Below are 21660 nucleotides of genomic sequence, written 5' to 3' on the forward strand. Positions count from 1 at the left end.
GCTTCCACATATTGTTAATCCTGTAGTAAAATGTCCAATTCTCTTATGTCTAGCAGTGGGGCGTCAGGGAGCCATTCCCTTCCCAGTGGGATTTTCTAGTGGGATTGTAATTCCATTTATTTTAGGGAAATAAGATCTACTGCTGATAAAGTAATAGTTTCCTTTTGTTTAAGTAGACTGTAAAAATTTGGCAGAACTTCTTGCTAGCAGACAGGAACGTAACATGTGAAAATACCTAATTAAAAAAAAATTGGCATGCCTGACTCTCACCTGTATCCAACGTATAATATATATCCTATGTATAATTACAAAGACATGCATAACATTGTTGCCCTTGAAGCATGCTCTTGCCAAAAGAACAAAACTTCCAAGACATAAAGTCAGACATGACCTTTTGATTTTGAATTATTGTTCTGGCCAGATTTTTTTTTCCCTGTGTTTAAGTGTATCAAACTGTGCTGGCAGTGAGCCAGGAAGAGTGCATTTCATGAACAGCAGTGTGATTAAAGCCAGCACAGTTTCCTCTTCTATGTTACAGGGCTGTGATCATTTCAGTGACAGGAACATCCTTGGGTGGAGCATGCCATCCTGCCATTTGTGTGGTTCCACTGGGTGAGACCACAGAATTTCCCCCAGTGTGGGTAATCACCCAGATCTTTAAAAATAGGAGGAAATAAACTGCTTGTTTATTGGGGTATTTTAATAAATTTATTAACTATGCACTTGTTTCAAGTTTAATCAGTTTTAAATTAAACTATCTTAATAGAATTGAGTAATTTTGCTTTGCAAGAACCTTTGCTTATGTGACGCTGAATCCAGGTCAAATTAGGAATAAGTAACCTGAGTATTATGCGCACTGCCATCCTCTTCATTCTGTTACTATGGATTGTTATTTTTACATTGTGATTGGACAGAGGAAGTTGATATACACAATTGTTTTTTTAGTCAGGTTGTGGTCTTCATAGAGCCTGATGAAGTCTGCTTGTTTAAAGATCCATTTGAAGTAGATTCCTTTGGTTCATGCCTAAGTTTATGCAGAAAATGTTTGAGAGGCCCTGCCAAGAGGAGGTGGTTTGTTCATTTTCCACTGTTGATTATTGAAGTCCGGTTTGCATTTTCGAGAACATTTTCAGATGCAGCTCTACAGCTCTGTCTAGTGTTCATTACCAATCCTTACTCCTCACCTGAGGAGCAGAAATAACATCTCCCCATCTGCCCAGCTGGCAATCTGCTGCATTATTCCTATCTGCTGCAGACAGGGTTATAGGGCATCCTGTTGCAGTCACCAGTGGGAACATTTATCTGCCTTAGAAAAGAAATGAGATCTCCCTACTTTATTTTACATTAGCTGTTGAATAATAAGGGGAGGAACAAGTTTAGATGTTCTTTGTGGTTTAAATCTCACTCTGGTGAGCATGAAAGGCTTCACAGCTCATTTTCAAATGTTCAGGAAACTTTTCCCTCAATTACTTGCATGTCACTATCCCAATAATATTCTTGTGTGTACAAGTTTGACCTTAGCAGCAGGTGCTTGAAAAATTCTTGTCCAAGGAAAAAAATCCTTATCTTTTCTGAGGCTTTACTCTGAGAAGTATAAATATTTGTTTTTGAAAGAGCGCTGCTTTAAAAAAAATTATCAGCTCTTGGAAGGTATATGTGCTCAAATGGACATACTTTTCAGTGCTCCATTTCAAAATGTAGTGCTACAGAAACAGAAATATCATCTATAGTTCTGTTTTGGGTTTTTTTTCCTTTATGGAGTAAGCCTACTGATGAAAATAGAGATAACTGAAAAGTATAGATAACAAACATATGGTGCTGTTATACAGGCACCATAGAAATGTTTTTAGAAATGTGTATACATACATAGATTATATATATATTTATGAACAACTTGCCAGACAAGAGATATGCTTTTTTGGGTTTTCTAAATTATACTATTTAAGAAGAGTACAGAGTAAAATTCTTCAGAATCTTCTCTGTTTGGTAAAAGTTGAGTAACAATTCTAGGATAGTCATTGCATACTGCTTTGCTTTTTCCATGGTAATGTATTTTCACAACTGAGCTTTTGTTCCAGAATAAAACATGCAGTTAGAATTGACTGAGAGTAATTTGACCAGCCAATGTACCTACACATGCAAATATCCAAACGTTGGTATGCTGAAGTTAGTGTGCAGTTTTTTTACACGCAGGGTCACCTTTAACTCATTTATGATTGTCAGTATAAAATTTGCTAGCTCATATAATCACAGTATTGTTTTGTACTTGCAGCTTGGAGACGCAAAAAGGAAATGTTTGTATTTGTCAGCAATAGAAAATAATGTGCCGTTGATCAGCTTTGTCCTTCTCTTGCAGTCCCAAGGACAGGGCATCTGTAGGCCACGTTTTAGAACTCTGCGGGCTACATTTGGTCTTTGGGCTGCATGTTGAGCAATCCTCACTTAAAACCTACAAAGCAATTACCTACAACATGCTCGAAGATGAGACCTTCCAATCTTGTAAGATTATTTGGTGTCTGCTGGTTGCACTCTTAAAACACAATCACATCATTACATTCATCTAAAAAACCACCATAACTGCATTTATCGTATTTGATCATTGACCCATGAGAATTCTGCTTCATGCTCTTCAACCTGCTTCACAAAAAAGGACAACTCTGGAAACCAGCACTTCTTATCTTGTGTAAATAACTGTGAATGTGCAGTGTGTTAAAGCACAACAACAATAAGTGGGCACAGATAGGAACATGTGTTGACCATTTAGGAGAGAAAAGGTATTGATTTGCTTCTTTGTGTGCCCAGTATCTTTGTGTAAAAGAGCAGGTGGCTATCAACACGGATGTATGTGTATGTGCGTCTGTAGCTATAGTTAGATTTTTTTGAGAGAGTGTTCCTGTTGGGGTTATTGGAAAACCAACTGGGTATAAAGCTTTTCTGCTTTAATCTTTTATACACCACACTAGGGTTTATGTGGGTTATTCTCTCTATGCATTCATTGTGCACATCCAAGAAATGCCTTTTCCAAGTAGAAATGTCACATTTGTAACAGGTAGAGGGAGTGTGTTTATGTATTTAATTCTTTTTAAATGCATCAGTAGTTCCATAGAGATTGTCAGTTTAGGATTCTACAGGGTTTGTTTTATGGGATGCTGCTTTTTCTTTGTATGTCTTTCTGTTATTGTGATATTAACAAGAGAAAATGCTTTTGAAAAACTGGTAGCTAGTCACTATTAGAAACTGTTATTAACTAGGTCCTGTCTTTATCAGCTTTTGCTGTTACAAAATATGTTTTCTTACATGGAGTTGAAAGAGTCCCTTCTCCCAAGAGTGCACTTCAGCTACAGTTTAGAGCAATCATGTTGGTTCGACTGCAGTTCTTTTTTCTCTCCACATCTTCAGCCACTTGTTCCCATTTTTCCCCCCTGCATTGCTTCCCACAGAAAAGCAATTCAGAGGACTAAAGTGGCAGAAATCTAACCCAGAGAATAAATGTGCCTCCTACTTTTGCAGAAAAATTCTGAAGCGAATACTTTGCACTTAAATTTTTTGGTACTGAATGTTACTTTTTATCTCTGTAGATCTATGCAGATTTACAGTATCTAACTTAGGAAGAGTGGTGCACATTTACATTTAGATTTCAGACTTTTCATGGCTATGTTTTATGAGAATATTTTTGTACTTAGTACCACTTTAAAGGAAGAATATTCATAATACAGCTTTAAAAAGTGCTGACCTAAGTCAGGAAATATTGATAAGTTTGAACATTCAACGATATATAATCTTTGTATATTTGCATTAGAAATAAAATCTTAAAATCTTCAGTTAGATTGATCTTACATCACATCTCTGTTATGTGTGATCCTCTTGTCTATGTCTCCTAGGCAAGTCTGTGTTGTGTGTGGCTGCTGGACTTAAAATGTTACCTGAAGCCCTTTGTAAATTAAAGGCCTGTTCCAGCATACTCATTTTTGTTACCTGAGGAGTCAGTGAAAAGAAGGAGGCACCTCAAAAAAGTGGTTTGGTCCCACATATCTTGGACACCTGTCTTCGAGAGACAGAAGTGCTCTCTGAGGGCAGCCCTGTCTGTCTGTCTGTTGGCCATAAAAGACAGTTGTGTGTTGGATCAGATGTCTAGCAGGCATAGGGATAGAGTTAGGTGAGGTGAGCTGGAGAGTTAATGATCTATTAGTTCAGTTACAGGGGGAAAGATAAAATTGTTTTTATAGAGCGAAAGGAGAGAGATAACCACGAAAAATATGAATAACATATGGCTGTAAAAAATAATGAAGTGGGGAGGAAGGGAGTTGAAAAAATGTAATAGCTAAGATTGCTTTTAGTTTTTGTTCAGAAATGCATTGTTTAAGATGTCATTGAAAGACTTTGTTGATCCTATTATTTCCAAATACTCTGATGCAAAAGATATTTTCTTTTTGAGTTTTAGGATGTTGCTAATACAAGGCTGACAACATGTGAATGATCTACATAAGCATTTGCCTATTTTACTCTCATTTCTAATTTTGCAACTGATCCCTTGAATTCGGTTTCTTACACACACTGTGGTGGCAGAGGAAGTGAAGCATCTGCTTAGTAACCAAAGGCAAACTGTGGTTTAGACTGCTTTAACTGTGAATTACAAAAGGAGCAATTTTAGTTGTCAATGGGTTTCAGCAGAGGTCTCTTTAAATAATTTCTTTTTCTCCTATAAAGAAACAACACAAATAGAAGATCCCAGGAAACAATGGCGGCAAGAACAAGAGAGAATGTTAAAAGATTACCTTACAATAGCCCAGGATGCTCTCAGTACCCAGAAGGAACTGTACCAGGTGAAGGAACAGAGACTAGCACTTGCACTGGATGAGTATGTACGGTTGAATGGTGCCTACAAAGAAAAATCAAGCTCTCGTACAAGCTGTAAGTACAGAGGAGAATGCAGTGTAACTTCTTTGATCTCTGCCTTGCAGGGGATCCTGTTTCTCTTAAGGATAAGTTTTCAAGGTTTGCTAGAACTGCCTTGTACTCTGGCTTTTTTAGAGTTAGCATCCCTACATTATTTATTTATTTAAAATACAGATATTCTGCTGGAGAGAATCCTCTCTGGTACAAGTGAACTCCATTGAGCCATGATTTACAGCAGTTGGCTCTGAAATGAATTTTGTCATGCAGTTTGTTGAGACAAAATTTTGCCAAATCTACGTTCAGGGTGAGTAGGATCTCTTGCCATCCTGGCTGCCTGCTGAAATGACCCTTCGTTGACAGGTGCTTTCAATAGACCAAGAAGGGAATGTGTTGCTGGTTTATAGGAAGAGCAGACAGTAATTTTGTAGCCTGTGTGCTGTGACCAGGGGTGGAGTATAGATCCAGGCTGTTGTCCTGGACAGGGAATCAGCACATGGAAAAGCACTGTCAGAGGCCAAACACCTCTGTTAGCAGTAGTGTATGAGAGGAGCATGTACATCGGTGGAAGAACTGAGTGCCAGATCTCTGCGACTTCTGAATAAATCTTCTGCTTTCCTGAGATCTCCTTAGAATTACAACTGTCAGGAAGAAAGTGATTAGAGAGATACCATATAGTGGTGGAGGGGAAAAAGGGGAAATTTTTGATTATTCAGTAGTTATTTCCATGCTGCAATGATGACTACTCTATAAAAGGCTAGCTTTTAAAGCATTTTATGTTTTTGAGCACATTGTAGGGTTTTGATCAATGTGGATTCATCAAGGAAGGAACTAATCAGTGATCTAAAAGTACTTAAATATTTGTCTTTTTTATATTTTTTTAAAAAGTGTTTTCAGGCTCTTCATCAAGCACAAAGTATGACCCTGACATTCTGAAGGCTGAAATCTCCACTACAAGATTAAGGGTGAGAGTCCTTAACTTATGTTCATTTGGATTCTGTCTGTTACAGACAGAAAGTTACAAGTTTATGATTATAGAATAAGCATAGCTTGAACTAGCAGATGTATTTTGTACCTTGGTACTGAAACCTCCTAATATTCTAATTAGATACCATTCAGAGGTTTAAAATTAATTTTTAAAGCTGTCTCTGGTGCTTTCAGGTAACACTTTTTTGGGAAACATTGACAGATATTCTAATTAGATGTAGATTTAAATAAATATGATAATTATTTTTAATTGTATGCCTTTGTTTTCTAAAGGAAGAGTAAAAATAGAAAAATAGTAGGCTAAGGTGAGCTGAAGCTAGATGACTGTGTTTACACAATCTTTCTTCTGAGAAATGCATCATTAGCTGCTTGAACTGCCTCAGAAGTTTCTGTTGGTTTGAAAAATACTTTTCAATAATGGTGCGAAACCCCTCTGTTATGTCAAAATGGAACAGTTCAGATCAAGGATGAAAGTCAGTGTTTGGATTTTGAAATTGTTAATGAACACAAATCCATGATTTGGTCAGCTGTGTTCAGTACAGTCAGTAACAAACTCCATATAAAGCACTTTCATTCACAGATTAGTCCCTAGTGAATTTATCTTGAATAGGGAAGAAATGGTGTGGAAGACATTTAAAATATCTGTAGGGATTTCATTTATTTCAGCTGTGGCATGTAATGCTTTATGGATAGCCTAAACTTTCTGTAATTAATAATGAAAAAAATTACACCAAAGCCTGCATGTTAAGAAGATAGCACCTCACAGCACAGTTCTTCCATGCGGGCTGAAATGCAGACTCCATGGGAGCAGAAGCAGCACAAGACAGCATTTGCTCAGCTCTTCTTTTGCCCTCTCCTGGTCTGGGCACAGAGCAGCACTCACAGAAGCCTCAGAGAATAACATCCTCCTTCACCTGCAGTAAGAATTGTGATTAGGAATCTAAACAATTTATGTCTGAAAGGAACTGTGGAATAGCTCATTAAACTTTTAAAACCCAGTATAAATCAGTGATGGAGTGCACTCTAAAACTCATGTTTGGATGTTGCCCTTCTGACTACACCTGTTTATCCTTACCAATCTCAATTTGTAGTCCCTTATCCATTAAGGAAAAGGGATGTGATCAGTAAGGGAACTTATTCAAATGCTGGAGATGAGAAGGAAAATTTTGTAATCTTAGTAGGGGAAATCAAAGGCAGTAAGGACCTTTTCAAGAACAAGAAAGAAGAAACAAGGCAATAGCTTCTTTCCAAAATGAGTGGAGCAGTAACAGATGTTTCCTTTGGCTAGGCAATCACCAGTATATTTAGGAAATGGACAGTGTTGTTGAAGAACTAAACATGATGACATTTAAATATAGTGATCTACTTGTCAAGAGGGGAAAATTCAGTCATGGTCCTCTGCTCACTTTTTGCCATTAGCATTGACTGCAGATCTACAAATTGCTCACCGAGGTGAGATAAGTTTATCACTCTTTGGAGGTGCTTTCTCTCTTCATTGTTTCTTGGAGCCAACCAGCCTAATATCCTGCTGGTTCCTGATTTATTGGCATTGCATAGTCCTCATATGTGCCTAAAATAGGTGACCTGAATCTTGTCTGCAGAGTTTAGAAAGGTGCAGTCCAAGAGTATCTGTATCAGCATAAAGTGTGTGGTCACCCAAAGCCACTGGATATGAAAATTGAGATAAGAAAATGTGGAACCCTGTGATGCTAGGGCTGGAAAGTGGTTGTCTTGGAAGATGGCAAGAGAGGTATGGCTGATACCACAGTTTACCTTTATTTGAATGTTTGAAGATGCTTGCTAATATGCCAGCTTTGGGCATTTTGCAGTGTATGCATGCATGGACTTAATGAGAAACAAAAGTCATTAGTAATCTGCCGGCCAGCTACTTAGATTTTGCACTTTATTAGATCAATTGTACTAAACCTATTTCTCTGTCTGAGAGAATCTGAGGCTTACTGGTATCATCAGGTTAACAGTGGCTGGAGGGGGAAACAGCATTCGAGGAAGTTCTGAATTGGCCTTTGGCCTTTTCCTTGTTAGCTGCGTGTAATAGGCATGTGTGGAGCCTTCTGGATACATGAACTGCCTGTTGTGCACTAGGTCATGGAGAAAATATGACCGAAATCAGACACCTGTTAAATTAAATAAGAAGGAGAAAAAATATTTTTCTCACCAGACTAAAACTGAGAGGTCACATCTTGCAGTAGACTTTTTGAGTGGGGCCATTTGGGGTCCTAATTAGCAATCAGCAAGATAACTCAAACAGCACAAAGCATATGTGATCACAGTAAGTTTTATGCACATGCAGCAAGTGAGTAGGAAATGCACCTTTATAAAATAACAAGGGGTGGAGGGGCTGGGGAAGGTGGCCATGTTGTTCCATTAGGAGTTGAGTGCTGGGAATAGAAAGGGGTTAGCACAGGAGTCTGCTTGAAGATGTGGTGAGGAGTGCAAAAGAGAGACCTGTCAGGTGACTGAAGATGATGTACAGAAGCAGTAAGAAGGGGGTGAATGTTAGAACAAGTGAAGAGTTGTGAAAAAGCAGGAATTACATGAAAGTTTTGAAGGAGAAGACAAGGAGCCTAAGAATAGTTTAATGCAGGGATGATGCAGTAAACACAGAGGCTATATTACGATGTAGGTCACATCCTTCTAGGATAATGCACCCAACTCACATTTCTTGATAATGAAATGATGATGAAGTACAGCAGAGGACACTCAGAAGATGATCTTGAGGAAAAATGTAAGAGTTTATGAGAGATGCAATCCTCCGAGTCGAAATCAAGTATACCTTCTGTTATTAATATAAATACATGTTTATGATTTTGAAAGGGAAAGGTTTAGCTATTCTGTATTTTTCAGAAAAATTCACACTTGTTTCATATTTTACACATCACTTTAGCTGGAACACAGAGGTGATATCTGTTCATTTTCCTTAACCTTGATGAGAACACTTGAGAAATTATTCTTGGAGTTTTCGTACTAGTGAAGGAGAAAATAGGTGAGGAGCACTGAATGTATACTTGGAGAAATTTGTCATGCTAACTATTCAGTGTGGTCAAAATAAAAACAGTTTTCTGTCAAAGCAAGTAGTGATGATAGTATGATAGTTTCCAAAAGCCTGAACATAACCCCTCACCCAGAGAACAGATTTTGCTTTGAAGAAAATGGAGATTAAAAGCATTTTACTTTTGTCACAGAAAATACATTAGCCAGAAACTGCAAGCTGGAATGTCTAAGTATCATTCACAACCCCCTACAAAGACTGAGTAAATCACTAGTTATTTTAGAAATGTAAAGCATTTTAAGTCTTTTGAAGAGCTGCAGCAGCTGCTGATGCTGAGCACTTTTAGTTACCTGGCATGCTGGGAATCATACTTTTTTTTAATTCTTTTAAATTATTTTTATTTGAAGAATATCAGTAAGTAGGAAGTCTAAGGGGATATGGATACAAAACATCTTGAAGGCATATTTTGAAATTAATTTCAGTTAAAGTGGTCTAAGTTTATATTAGTATAATACATTTTTCAAGAGTTGGATATCTGAGTAGCTTATAAAAACAAGCAATAATTTTATGGAGGTAGGTGACAGCAGTGGGCTTTTAGCTTTTCCTGTTTTCACCTTAGTGATTGGGAAATTAGAAAGCCTAATAATATCTGGCTAGTATGTAGAGTGCAAACTAGCCAGCTGTAGATGTATAAATACCAAAATCTTGGACTCCACACTTGAAGGAGGCATTTGTCTCTATGGGTATGTTGATGATTAATTTGTGTTTAAGAACATTCATTTTTAGATGGTTCCTAAAACTTTGTTTCATACATTTGGGAAATACAACATTGAAAATTAAATGGAGGATTTTAAAATTTTATCTTGATTCATAAATATTTTGTAGAGTACTCATATCTGCTGACATCTCAAATAGCAATATTAAGGTTAAGAAGCAATTGACTGTGCAGATTTAGGGAGAGTAGGGAATATTTTTCCAAAGACATTTTTATTAAATAGACACCTATATTTGTGATTTGCATGTCTTTAGTGATTGTTGTCTCTGGATTAAATAAGTGTGAATTATATATTTAGAGATCCAGTGGCTGTAAAGCTTTAAAAGAATGGATGATTTCTAGGGAAAAAAAAAGACTCCATTTTGTCTTTTACAGAGCAACTGAGTGAACAGCTTCCAGGAATTATAAAGTGAAAATATAATAAAACTAAAAGTAAACAGGCATGTATGTCCCTGTAGGACAGCTGGAATGCATGCTTAACAAGTGAGAAGTAAATTACTTGTTAAAGTTCTCTCAGGTTTAATAACACAGTGTGGTATCAATACAAATAAGGAATGTGATTTAATCTGCTTGTGTCCCTTTAATACTAAAGCATGTTGCCCATAGACATCAGGAAGAGATAAGATCCTTATTTTTTTAATGTGTGTCAGTAGAGCAATTTACTCTTCTTCTCTCATCTGATGTAGTGCATACTTTAATTGTATAAAGCCATGTGTTATATCATTTAACAAGAGGAATTTTCTAAGTCTTGCTTTGATTTAACACACAAGGTTAAGAAGCTGAAGAGAGAACTCTCTCAGATGAAGCAAGAGCTGCTGTACAAGGAGCAGGGCTTTGAAACACTGCAACAGTGAGTAAATGAAAATAGTAGAAACTGACTTAATTCAGTCACCTGATTTCTTTTCTTTGGCATGGAATTTAATCTGTTTTATCTGAGAGAATTATTGTGGAGAAAAAGGAGACTCTAGTAACTCTGTTAGGAAATGGGAAATCTGTGGAAATGGCAGCTCTTTTGTGCAAGTGTTAACATAAGAAATTTGTCTCCCCTCTTATTTTTTTTTCACAAGTTAGCTTGTATTGCAAAGAGGCAGAAAAAGGGGCAGTAGTCAGGGGACCCCAGGACAAAATTAGCTGCTTTGTGTGTCTGATTTAAATTTTTTTTTAATAATTTTTGAAAAGGTACTTAGGTCTTTCTTTCCTCTTTCCCCACCTATGAGCTCAAAAGAAAGAGAAAGGTGCTGCTCTTGCAGGGACAAATGGTACACCAGTCTGCAGGGTTGGAAATTAGTCACAATTTGAGGATTAGAGACCCGCCTTTCTTTGTTCCAGTTGCTGGGATGTCTGGTGTCCAAAGGGCTGATGCTGAACCGGGTGAGCTTTCTGGGTATTTAACCAGTTAGATTACTAGGGAATTAATTTTTTTCAGTCTAAGAACTCCCTGCTACTCCTGCCTTACAACATTAGGACCTAAAATACTAAACATTACTGGAAGTGTCACCATAAAGAACTTGCTGCACAGGAAACCTTGCTAACAAGCGTGTTTTCTTGAGTAAAGGGAAGAGAAATTTATTAATGCTTGCTGTTTTCCACATTGTGGTATGTACCCATACATTAAGAATACATTTCCACAGTAAAATGCTGAGCTGCTTGCCCTAGTACACTAGTTCCAGTAGCAGAAGCAATCCTCAGCACATTAGGAAGATGCCAGTTAAGTCTCTATCTTCCTTCATTTTGACTAAAACAGAAATGTAAGATTTGTCTGTTACTTAAATATATACTGAACAGCAAGGTTAGTTGATTAAATTTAACCATGAATCAGATCTCATTTGTAGTAAAATTTAAAAGAAGAAAGACATATTGATTCTAAAGCTTAAGGTAATAAAAACTCCTGCTGCTGTCCCAGGATTAAAGGTTAGCCAATCATGCTGGTTTTATTATATTAATTCAACAATGAAGTATTGTTTTAAAGCAGCTTGCTCACAAGCCATTTTGATAGGAATCCAAAGCATGTTTCAGAAACTGTCAACAGCATTCCACAGAAACACAATGGACGTTTGTTTTTAAAATTCAGTCAGCCACTTTCAAACAGTACTAATCCCATTAATTTAAAACAGGATGATGGAATATCTTATATATCAGAGATCCTTCTTGTCTATCTTAATTATATACAGAATAAAGCAGTAGCAATCTGAATGTGGCATGTCATCTCACTAGACAGCATGTGGTGTATTACCCAACCGTTCACTCATGATCCCAATTGTTGGTGTATCCTGTATCTATTTGACCTTAGCAACCTGGTAAGTTACCAGAAATTGAGAGTTGTCAGACAGTAAGTGCTTGCCTATGAAAGAGTTTGAGGAACTTTCAAACTAAAATAAACACATCCTTGAAAAGGAATGATTGCCAAGTCACAGAAGTAATTCCCTTACAAAAATGCAGTTTAGTTTTCACAAAAACTGGAATGTAGAGAAAGGAGAACAGACATGCTCACAGTTTTACGGACTACTTTAGAACTTTGATATTTTTGTAGCCAAAACTTTAAGAAAAATGGAATATAGTTACAGGTGTTTTGTGCAAGTTTCTGTTCTTACTGGGGACACTCACAATCACTTCTGGTTTGTTCACTCCTCACTGACAAGGCTGTTAATTTCCAGTAAAGATGATGGATGATGATAAAGACCAGAAAACCAATTGTATTATACAAGAATTCATTCTTTACTAAATGCTGGATTTTTATTAAGATGGTTTTTAATTTTTGAAGCACAGCTGCAGCAATTTCCATGATGCTATGAAATACGTTGTTAAACCAGAGACCAGAGAAATGTGTTTACAAACTGTAGTTCTTGAAGGAAATGTGGAAATACTAAAATTAATCATCTTTTAAACTCTATGTTTAGGGTAGCCTTTTATTATTTTCAGGTTACCGTTTCTGAAATCATTGGTAGTTCAGGAATTTAATGAATTGTGCAATCTATGACATATGGTATTAATTATCCAGAGATTTTGTGAATAAAGAGAGCCTGGTGACTGGCTGAGCAGAACAGCTGTTCCAGACAGTTAATGCCCAGGATTAGGGTGGACTAGAGAGATGCTGAGACAAGAATGGTGCTGGTTATGTTTCTGCTCAGAAAGGCTGATTAGTACCAAGAAGCCAGCCTGTCTACCTGTGTCCCATGTGGCTTTGGGTGGAAGGATACTACTTGAAATAAATTCTGCTCTGTAAGGAGCACAAACAGTTAGTAGTATGAAAGGTGCATCCAAAAGCTTCTTTATACTGCAAAGAGTTATGGTGGGATGGCAATTTGACAGTATTGTCAGCAATAACTCTGTGCTCCTTGACGTTTTTGCCAAGGATTAAATTGTATTTGAATGAAGATTTCAATGACATTTCTCCTTTCCATGTCTGTTGAAAGAAACGGTATCTCACCTCCTTCCCTTCTGTTCTCTAACTCTGCTTCTGCCCGAAGTAGAACAGCAGAGACATTAGTATGATTTTCTCTATCTGCTATTATTCTCTCTTTCCACAGAATTGACCAAAAAATGTCTGGAGGCCAGAGCGGGTATGAGCTGTGTGAGGCCAAAGCCATCCTGAAGGAGCTGAAGTCCATCCGAAAGGCGATCACTTCAGGCGAGAGAGAAAAACAGGATTTAATGAAGGTATTTTGGCTGGGTAATGGAAGTTTTGTCTGGATTTGTTTTAACATGACTCACTTTCCTGATGGTAAATACTTGGTGTTTTATACTTTTAAAGGATTCTCAAAACTCATTGGGCCAAACTAGTATTAAAATTAATTTTCAGATGCAGAAACTGAAGCCTATGACATTCTTACTTCAAAAAGCTGCTTTGTGTCAGAGAATATAGATTTTATTGGAACTTGAATGTAAGGTACAATGCATATGTTGACTCTAAAGCAGAATTTAGAATATTAAGTGGACAAAATTGATATATTCTGAGATGCCTGACCATTTTGTAAATCAATGAAAGTCTTCCTAATCTAAATTGTCCTATTTCCATTTTTGAAAGCAGATTTCCTTTTTCTTTTTTTTTTTGGTTTTTTTTTTGGTTTTTTTTAGCAAAATTCATAATTGGTTGACAAATTAAAAAACACAAAGTCCCAAAACAGACACAAACCTAAACGAGTAGCTTTTATATTTTCACAGGTGTTGGTCACCCTTAGTGTCACCTATGAATGGCTTGATTAAAAGAATGGGTTGCTTAATATGAAATGAACCCAGAATTTTTATCATGGAGTCTTTTATGTAAATATCTTTTGGAGATAAACTGGTTTAAACATGTTATAGTGCAAAGGAACTTTAATGCCACTTCCTTCTCTAATTCCTTGACAGAGTCTTGCAAAGCTGAGGGAAAAATTCATTGCTGACCAAACTACTGAAACATCTGAACCAGACTTGAGTTCCAGCTCTGTAAACGCACAGCTGTGTTTTCCTAGACAAACTCTGGATACAGGGTCTCAGACTGACATTTCTGGTGAGGTGAGCTTTTTTCTATTTTGTCCAGTGTTAAGAGAAATTGAAGAAGAATGCTACTGTTAATGGAGTTGGAATCAAATGTGTGTTCACTGCTGCAGATAGCATATATATGTATACTTCGTTCACAGAATTACTTAGAATCACTCACACTAAAATTACTTTTCTGATTTTTTGCCCTTGAATTTTAAATCAAGATTCAGATGAACTTTATACATTTGTCATGAAGCATTTATGAAAATCTGATTTAGTCAAATAGTTCCAGTACAGTGAAGATCAGGAGAAGTGGATAGTATTTTTTTATCTGTCTATAGGATATGTTTCACATTACAGACTTATTACGTATGAAGATGAATTTTTTTTTTCTTTAATTTTCAGGAAAAAAAAATCTCAGAATTTAAATGCACAATTTCATTACACAGCTGAAAGTCTGTTCATTGAACTACTTGTTCAGTGATTTAGTAAAAGCTTGTTTCACTGATATTATATTTTATATACACAGAAGGCTGTTTAATTTTGATACCTTCTTTGAAGTTCTGCAAGCTAAGTTTGTAAGAAGGGAGTGTATAAGGTTTTCCAGACAGAGTTTTGTAACAAATTTACTAAAGTCTAACTTTGAAATGTACTGACATAGTTCTAAATTCTGAGTTCAACAGAATTCATAGTAAATGAGAATTTTCAGTGCAGTTGCTGCAAGTATTCTTTGAAAATGCTCTTCTGTCTTCAGTGTGATGGAATATTGGTACTTGATAGTACAGTAGCTAAAAATGTGTAAAGTAGCTCAGAAGAAAACAGCACTGTTTTGTACAGCCAAGTAGATAAGAATTAGGCATTTAACAGCAAGTGTGGGGCTGGCTGCAGGGGCAGGGTGGTAGTTTTCTTTTTCCTTAACTTGTACTTTTTCTAGCCTCTGGTTCCCTTAAAACCTTTGCATGGTAACGAGGCCACTTTTTTCGTTGGTTTTGTTCCCTCAACAGATCGGAGCAAGAAGTAGATCGAATTTAGCAGAGAAGGTCAGACTCAGTCTGCAGTACGAAGAGGCCAAGCGAAGGTAACGGGGTCGGTGGGAGAGCGGGGCCGGGACGCTGCCGGTGCCCGGGACGCTGCTGGTGCCCGGGAAGCTCCGGTGCCCGGGACGCTGCCGGTGCCCGGGAAGCTCCGGTGCCCGGGACGCTGCCGGTGCCCGGGAAGCTCCGGTGCCCGGGACGCTCCGGTGCCCGGGACGCTCCGGTGCCCGGGAAGCTCCGGTGCCCGGGACGCCCCGGTGCCCGGGAAGCTCCGGTGCCCGGGAAGCTCCGGTGCCCGGGACGCCCCGGTGCCCGGGAAGCTCCGGTGCCCGGGAAGCTCCGGTGCCCGGGACGCCCCGGTGCCCGGGAAGCTCCGGTGCCCGGGAAGCTCCGGTGCTCCAAGGGCGGGCTCGCAGCGCCATCCAGCGGGCGGCACCGCCGCGCTCCCTGCCGGGGACTGCAGCGTCGGGAGCGCTGCGGCTGTTCCTCAGTGCTAAACTGGATGTGTTGTGAAACAAAATTAAAACACTGACAAATTACTGGCTGTTCCAGGATTAAGGGAATAGAGTGAGCTGGCTTTCTGAGGAAAGCAGGTTATTTATGCCCATTATATCCTTCTTCAGGATCATAATTTCACTTTACTATACCACTGAAGGCTCATCAGTTTTAGAGTTGCTTCAGACTTCCAGTGCAGATTTAGTAGGCTTAATTATTTCTTTTTTTTCCCTTGGGACTTTAAATAATTTAAAAACTTGTTATCACTATGGGTTGGCTTTTTTTTCATTAGTCTAACTTGAGGAGAAAAGAAGTCAGGGACTGCTCCGCTGATGAATGTGGAATGCCTTTCAAACAAAGTTCTGTGGTGCTTGCCCGTGCAAGTGGTGCCATCTTGATGAATTGCCACCGCACTGAAGAAAGGGCATCAGAAAGCAGAACAGTCAGGGTTCGAATGACATCTTCTGGTGCACCAGAAGTGCTGCATAATACTGGGGCAGGCTTTACTGTTGGGATAGTACTCTTGTGTGATATTATTTTCTAATGCTTGTCAGCAAATTATTTGTCGGCTATTCAGAAGCCTTATTGCTTTTGTTGTGGAGGTTCTTTGTAATTTAAGGGAACTAGAAATCTAAGCACTATTCCACACCCAAAATTTTGGGGTTTTTTTACTATGAAGAACTAAACAAAGCAACAAAGTAAAAAATAACATTTTTTCCCAGATGAAAACTGTGCCTAGCATGCCATTTAAGCTAAGATTTAAATATTATTTCAGTTGGAAAACTGTGGCATGATCATTTAAAAAATTACAAAAATAAATTTGCAACTTAGAAGTACGAAGTAATGGCTTAGTTGTTTTTAGGAGTCTGCATGACTGTTTCTTGCCTAATTTCAAAAGTATACTTCCTCCTACAGGGTAGTAGCTACCAGTAACAACAGTAATCCTTTATATGCACATCCTTACCAGTAACAACAGTAATCCTTTATATGCTCATTATGGATCATAAAACCTCATTGTATAATCAACGCATTCATCAAAGAACACCAAGGCTATTGTGTTTGTTCAATATTGAACATGTATGATTTTGGCTCAGACTCATCATGTACATAATGGTAATTGTCAGATGGTCACTTAGATGGAGATAGGTGGCTTTGTTTCTCAGGCATAATTGATCCAAAACCTGATCACCCTCTGTTTTGGCTGTGTTTTGATACGAAGATGTCCCAGCATTGCATTTTATCTTTCTTTTGCAGAAGCAAAAAACTTCCTTGAAGTAGGTCAGTTTGCCATGTCTATCTTAGGGCATGGGGAAAAGAGAAAAAAAGGAGAAACAGTGCAGTGCTCAGAGTATGGAGTACTGCAGCACAGGATATTTCTTTCTCACAAATTACTTAGCCAAGAACACAGGTTGAAATTTCAATGTATGCAACTTGGAATAATGAAGATACATACCAGTTTGTACATGAAGTTCAGTACCTAATTATACCCCTCCCCCAAGTATTGTGGCCAGTATAAACATCACTGTAATTTAATAAGTGTTGGCCATCTTCTGTGAAATTCTAGATGTGCATATTCTCAATTATTTTGTGGTAAAATCGCTAAGATGAAGAGGGGATTTTGTAAGTGAACATCTCTACTTGAAAATTACCAGATAATTTTGTACATTGCAGATTTGACGTTGCTTAGCCACCAGGATCTCTTGAAGAGGTGGAGTGTTCATAACTATGCTGAATTCAGTTGCAGTTGTTATTCAAAAGGATCTGACACAGCAAGCTGACTATCCTGTCCTGATGTAGTGAAGAGCTGGCTAATATTTATTCCTGTTTGGCCTATTGTGTCATCCAACCCTTAAGGGGAACGGAGCACCCAAGATACATAGATGCCCATGGTCAAAAAGGAATTAAAAAAGTCAAAGAGTCAGCAAAAAGTTATGAACTTGTATTAGTAAATTATACACATGGCCTGGAAATTGGGATATCAGTCCCTGACCTCCTACTATAAACAAGTGGTGATAGATTTTGAATAGGGGGTAGGATGAAATTGGAAAGAGAGCAAAAATAAGAAACAGAGCAAGGAAACAAACAAACATCACTGGCCCTGGCCCCAGCATCAATCCATCTGATGGGGTGTACAAGGTCCTGAGGTACCTGTTTATAGCCAAGCTGTCCCTGCCCTGCAGTTACATTTCTCACTTTCTATGCAAATTTGCATAGAAAATGAGCAGTCTGTTCTTCCAGACCTTTCTGGAAATGGGTTGAGGGCTTCAGGAGCTTTGGTGGTCTTGATCCTCTCACTACTGCAATGGGAAAAGCAGTGGCACAAACTCAAACTGTTGAGTTCATCTCTTTTCTCCTTAGGTAGCTACTGTTGTATTGCCTTTTTCTTTAATTGCATAGGAGAGCAATACTTTTGTTTAAGATTTGCTGAAGTGAGCACCTTGCTGTGGTGCACATTCTTTCACCATGGCCATGTCTGTTTCTGAGGAGCTGTCAGCCTCCCTCCCACAGCATAGGAGAAATCCATCATACTCGTGAATGAGTAAAGCATGGTGCCACTGCTACATTACCAGACAGATTGCTTTCAATAAAGCTTTTAATAACACTGGGACTTCTACTTGAAATGGAATAGGAGAAACGAATTTTTTATGCATATGCATGTTGCTGCTGGTCTTGATATGTGACCTGATTCTCTAGCATAGTCTGTGTAGTTGTGAAACAAAACTAAAAGTAGGGCCTTGAGTACAAAATGTTGTTATATCCTGATATGTTTCAAAATATTGTATCACTTCTCTCCTTTCCTTGGCTTTGTGTGCTGTGCTTGACTCAATTAAATTTGCTTTGTTTTATTTTAGCATGGCTAATTTGAAGATTGAACTCTCTAAGCTAGATAGTGAAGCTTGGCCTGGAGCACTGGATGTGGAAAAGGAAAAACTGATGTTAATCAATGAAAAAGAAGAGCTTTTAAAGGAGCTTCAGTTTATTACACCACGCAAACGTACTCAAGACGAGCTAGAGCAGCTAGAAGCAGAAAGGAAGAGGCTTGAGGAAGAGCTAGTGTCTGTGAAAAGCACACCCAGTCAAGCACTTGCTGAAAGGTAAGTGGTTGCCTTTTGCTAATATTAAATGCTGCTTTCTGCAATCTAACCTTTGTACTCATTGCAGACCCTGAACTATGCCTTGATGGGCTGTTTTCCTTCAGTGACTCTTCTATATAGGTCTTAATTAAATTTGTTATTAGCCCAATGGGCAGAAAAACAAAGAAGTCTTCAGTACTGTGAGAGAATGTGAACACCCTGTATCTGCTCTGCAGTATCAGTTGCTCTGCATTTGTTACCAGCATGAAAATGCCTGTGACAGATGTTAAATAACTGAGGAATGTCAACACACCAGCGGGAAGGCAATACATCATTCACTCATTTCTGATAATAGCTGTAAACTGTTTGAACTCAGGTTACAAAGATTATCTTGATTGTTACAACATCTGAAGCCTTTCATTGTGAGTTCTATTACACACAAAAATGCAACCAAAAGGGAGAAAACCCCAAAAAGTTCAGATGAGAAGGAAAACTTTCTGAACTTGCTGCTACCTAACTAGTAAGAGGAGCTACTATCACAATAAATTGTTTTTAGTCACATTCAGAGTTGGAGAAAATCAAAGCTGACTGTCACAGATAGACTTTTCATCAGCTCTAAGTGGAAATAAATTTAGGGGCACCTCTAGCCCACATAAAATGCAATAAACACGAAATGTCATTGTGTGTATCAGTGTAGTATGCCTTACTGAAGTAATACAATCAGCATTGCATGGTTTTCTTACTTCCCTCTACTAGGAAACACCTCCAGTGTGCTGTATACCCAAATTCCTGTTTTAGGATTAGAAGCTGCATCCTAAATTTTAGCTGAGTAACAAGGAAGTTTTTTACTTACAAAGTGCAAATGTGTGTGTTACATAAGATTTTTTTAAACATTTGTACACTTTGTAATAATTTAAACTGCAATCTATTAATAATTCAAATGTGTTTTAGAAGAGGGGAGCTATATTTTCACAGGAGAAGCTAGCTGTCTAAGGTAAATTGAATCTAAGATTTTGATAATATGCTGTTGTATAGCTAAATCTTGACTCGAGCTATAAATAGGTAGCTGGTGTCTGAATCTTGTGGTTGGGATTTGCTTTAGTGCCAGAGTGAGTTCTGCACCTGACTGTTTTCCCATACATGTCAGGTGCCAAACTTGGAGTGCCAAGGGCAAGTAAAATTGTCCCCTATTGTCAAGAAGAAATGAATTTTCCATGTGTATTGACAGAATGAGTTGTTAGAGCTTCCTTTTTCCCCCTCTCTTTTCCTCAAACCTTTTTCCTTTGATTTTTAATCCTGAAAATATGGAGTGTTTGGGCTTTATGTCCTGAAGTTAATGTACAGTATGTTGTGCACCTCTGCTTGAGGTAGCACTTTCAGTGCCTTCTGGGTTGCTTTTTTGAATCTCCAGTGAATTTCTAGCTTCAACTGTTTATATTAAAACTGTCTCCTTTGGTGACTTCAGAGCACAAAAATTCTTTCACATGAGGCTATTTTGAGGATTACTTCTGATTTGTCTACTATAAACAAAAAGTAAATCTTCTTTTTCAGAAGGATTCAGATGACAAAACTTTTTCTGAAATGTTAATTTTAAAAGAATACATTTAATTGTACCAGATCAATCAGCAGGATTTTGTTTCTTGGAGTTGAGGGAGACTCTTCCCTCCTTTACCAGTGCAGGAGCCATGCCATCTTCAAAATATTGTGCTATTGTTGCATTACCATTTTCTTCTATGAGGTTTCATGAATGCCTTCACTTTGCAGTGTTTTCACAGGTACTGATAATGAAGCAGCAGCATAAGAAGCTGTGGATTGTACCAGAGCTTAATGCAATGAGGGTTCTTTCATTTGGTTTAGTGGTTTGGATTTTTTCATTTCTAAAGGGAAAAGAAACAGGAGACGTGCTCTGACTTAAAACAAAAACATTATAGCATAGCCCTGGGTTATTTTGGAGCAGGATGCTGAAATTGCCACTAGTAGATGTACGTGGATTCAATTTACAGAAGGAGGGTGTAGATCATAACATATCAACTTCAAAAAGGCAGAGACAGGGCATACTCTGGCTGCTTTAAGAAGCCTTAAAGCAACTCTGTAGAAATAACTGGATTGTGGAACTGTTGAGAACTACTTGCTACTTTCTTGCCTCTGAGTTCCATTATTGCTTTTGTCCTTGGCAGTATCTCCCAAGTAAACACAGCCATTTGAACAAATCCATGATTTGAGTACTTGATTGTGCTGTTGCCTACAAAATGGGCACCTGCTCTTGTGCCTGTCACAAACATGTCCCAATGCAAACTTAGGTAAGTTTGCATTGAAAGGTTAGGTATGTGCACTTTAACTTGTTTATGTATTTTCTTTAAAGATTCTCTGTCCCTCTCAGGATGTTACAATCTAAGATCAAAACACAAAGATGTCTCACTAACACAGAAGTCCCTCCTGCAAGGAAGAATAGGTTAATTTAAATAGAAGTGGTGCAAACAGGAGAGACCGAGAGAGGCCCGTGTCAGAACAGATAACACAGTGGTTGTTTAGGTGTTTCACAAGGGTTTTTGGATATTATAGTTCCTGCTTGTGCTATAAAGAGGGAAGGTTCATTGTCTGACAGTTTTGGAGGTGGAGTTGTTGGGTTTCTTTTCCATTTGGCTGGATGTAGAATGAAAAAAACTTTCTCTGAATCTCAGTTTGTTGTGAGATATAAAATTACTTCCTGCATTTCCTCAAACTTCCACAAATGATTCATCACTTGGCTTGTGTTTGTGATTTGTGACTAGCATCTTTCTGACATTAGCCTGCAAGTGTTAACAATTGTATTTAATTACTACTAGATCAAATTACTTCCAGAAAAGAAATTTTTTTCAGCTGCTAAATTGTAAGGAATAAATTATGTTTATCAACCTCCTTAAGACAGTAACAGAAAAAAACTTAATTGTG

At 38.0% G+C, this 21660-nt stretch overlaps 2 protein-coding genes across 5 annotated transcripts in view; one reads left to right on the forward strand and one right to left on the reverse strand.

Annotated features, from left to right (window-relative positions):
• The window catches only part of DCTD (dCMP deaminase), a 201541-nt gene that overhangs the window by 99288 nt on the left and 80593 nt on the right, over positions 1-21660 (reverse strand). The gene's annotated exons all lie outside the window — the stretch shown is intronic.
• The window catches only part of WWC2 (WW and C2 domain containing 2), a 95100-nt gene that overhangs the window by 42245 nt on the left and 31195 nt on the right, over positions 1-21660 (forward strand). For both annotated transcript variants that reach the window (XM_064417816.1, XM_064417817.1), the window contains exons 3-9: positions 4708-4911; positions 5782-5858; positions 10436-10515; positions 13193-13322; positions 14013-14159; positions 15131-15204; positions 18508-18750. In XM_064417816.1, the coding sequence (XP_064273886.1) occupies positions 4708-4911; positions 5782-5858; positions 10436-10515; positions 13193-13322; positions 14013-14159; positions 15131-15204; positions 18508-18750 (955 nt within the window). The remainder of the gene's footprint in view (positions 1-4707; positions 4912-5781; positions 5859-10435; positions 10516-13192; positions 13323-14012; positions 14160-15130; positions 15205-18507; positions 18751-21660) is intronic.

Source organism: Passer domesticus, chromosome 4, assembly GCF_036417665.1.
Source record: "Passer domesticus isolate bPasDom1 chromosome 4, bPasDom1.hap1, whole genome shotgun sequence".
Lineage (NCBI taxonomy): Eukaryota > Metazoa > Chordata > Aves > Passeriformes > Passeridae > Passer > Passer domesticus.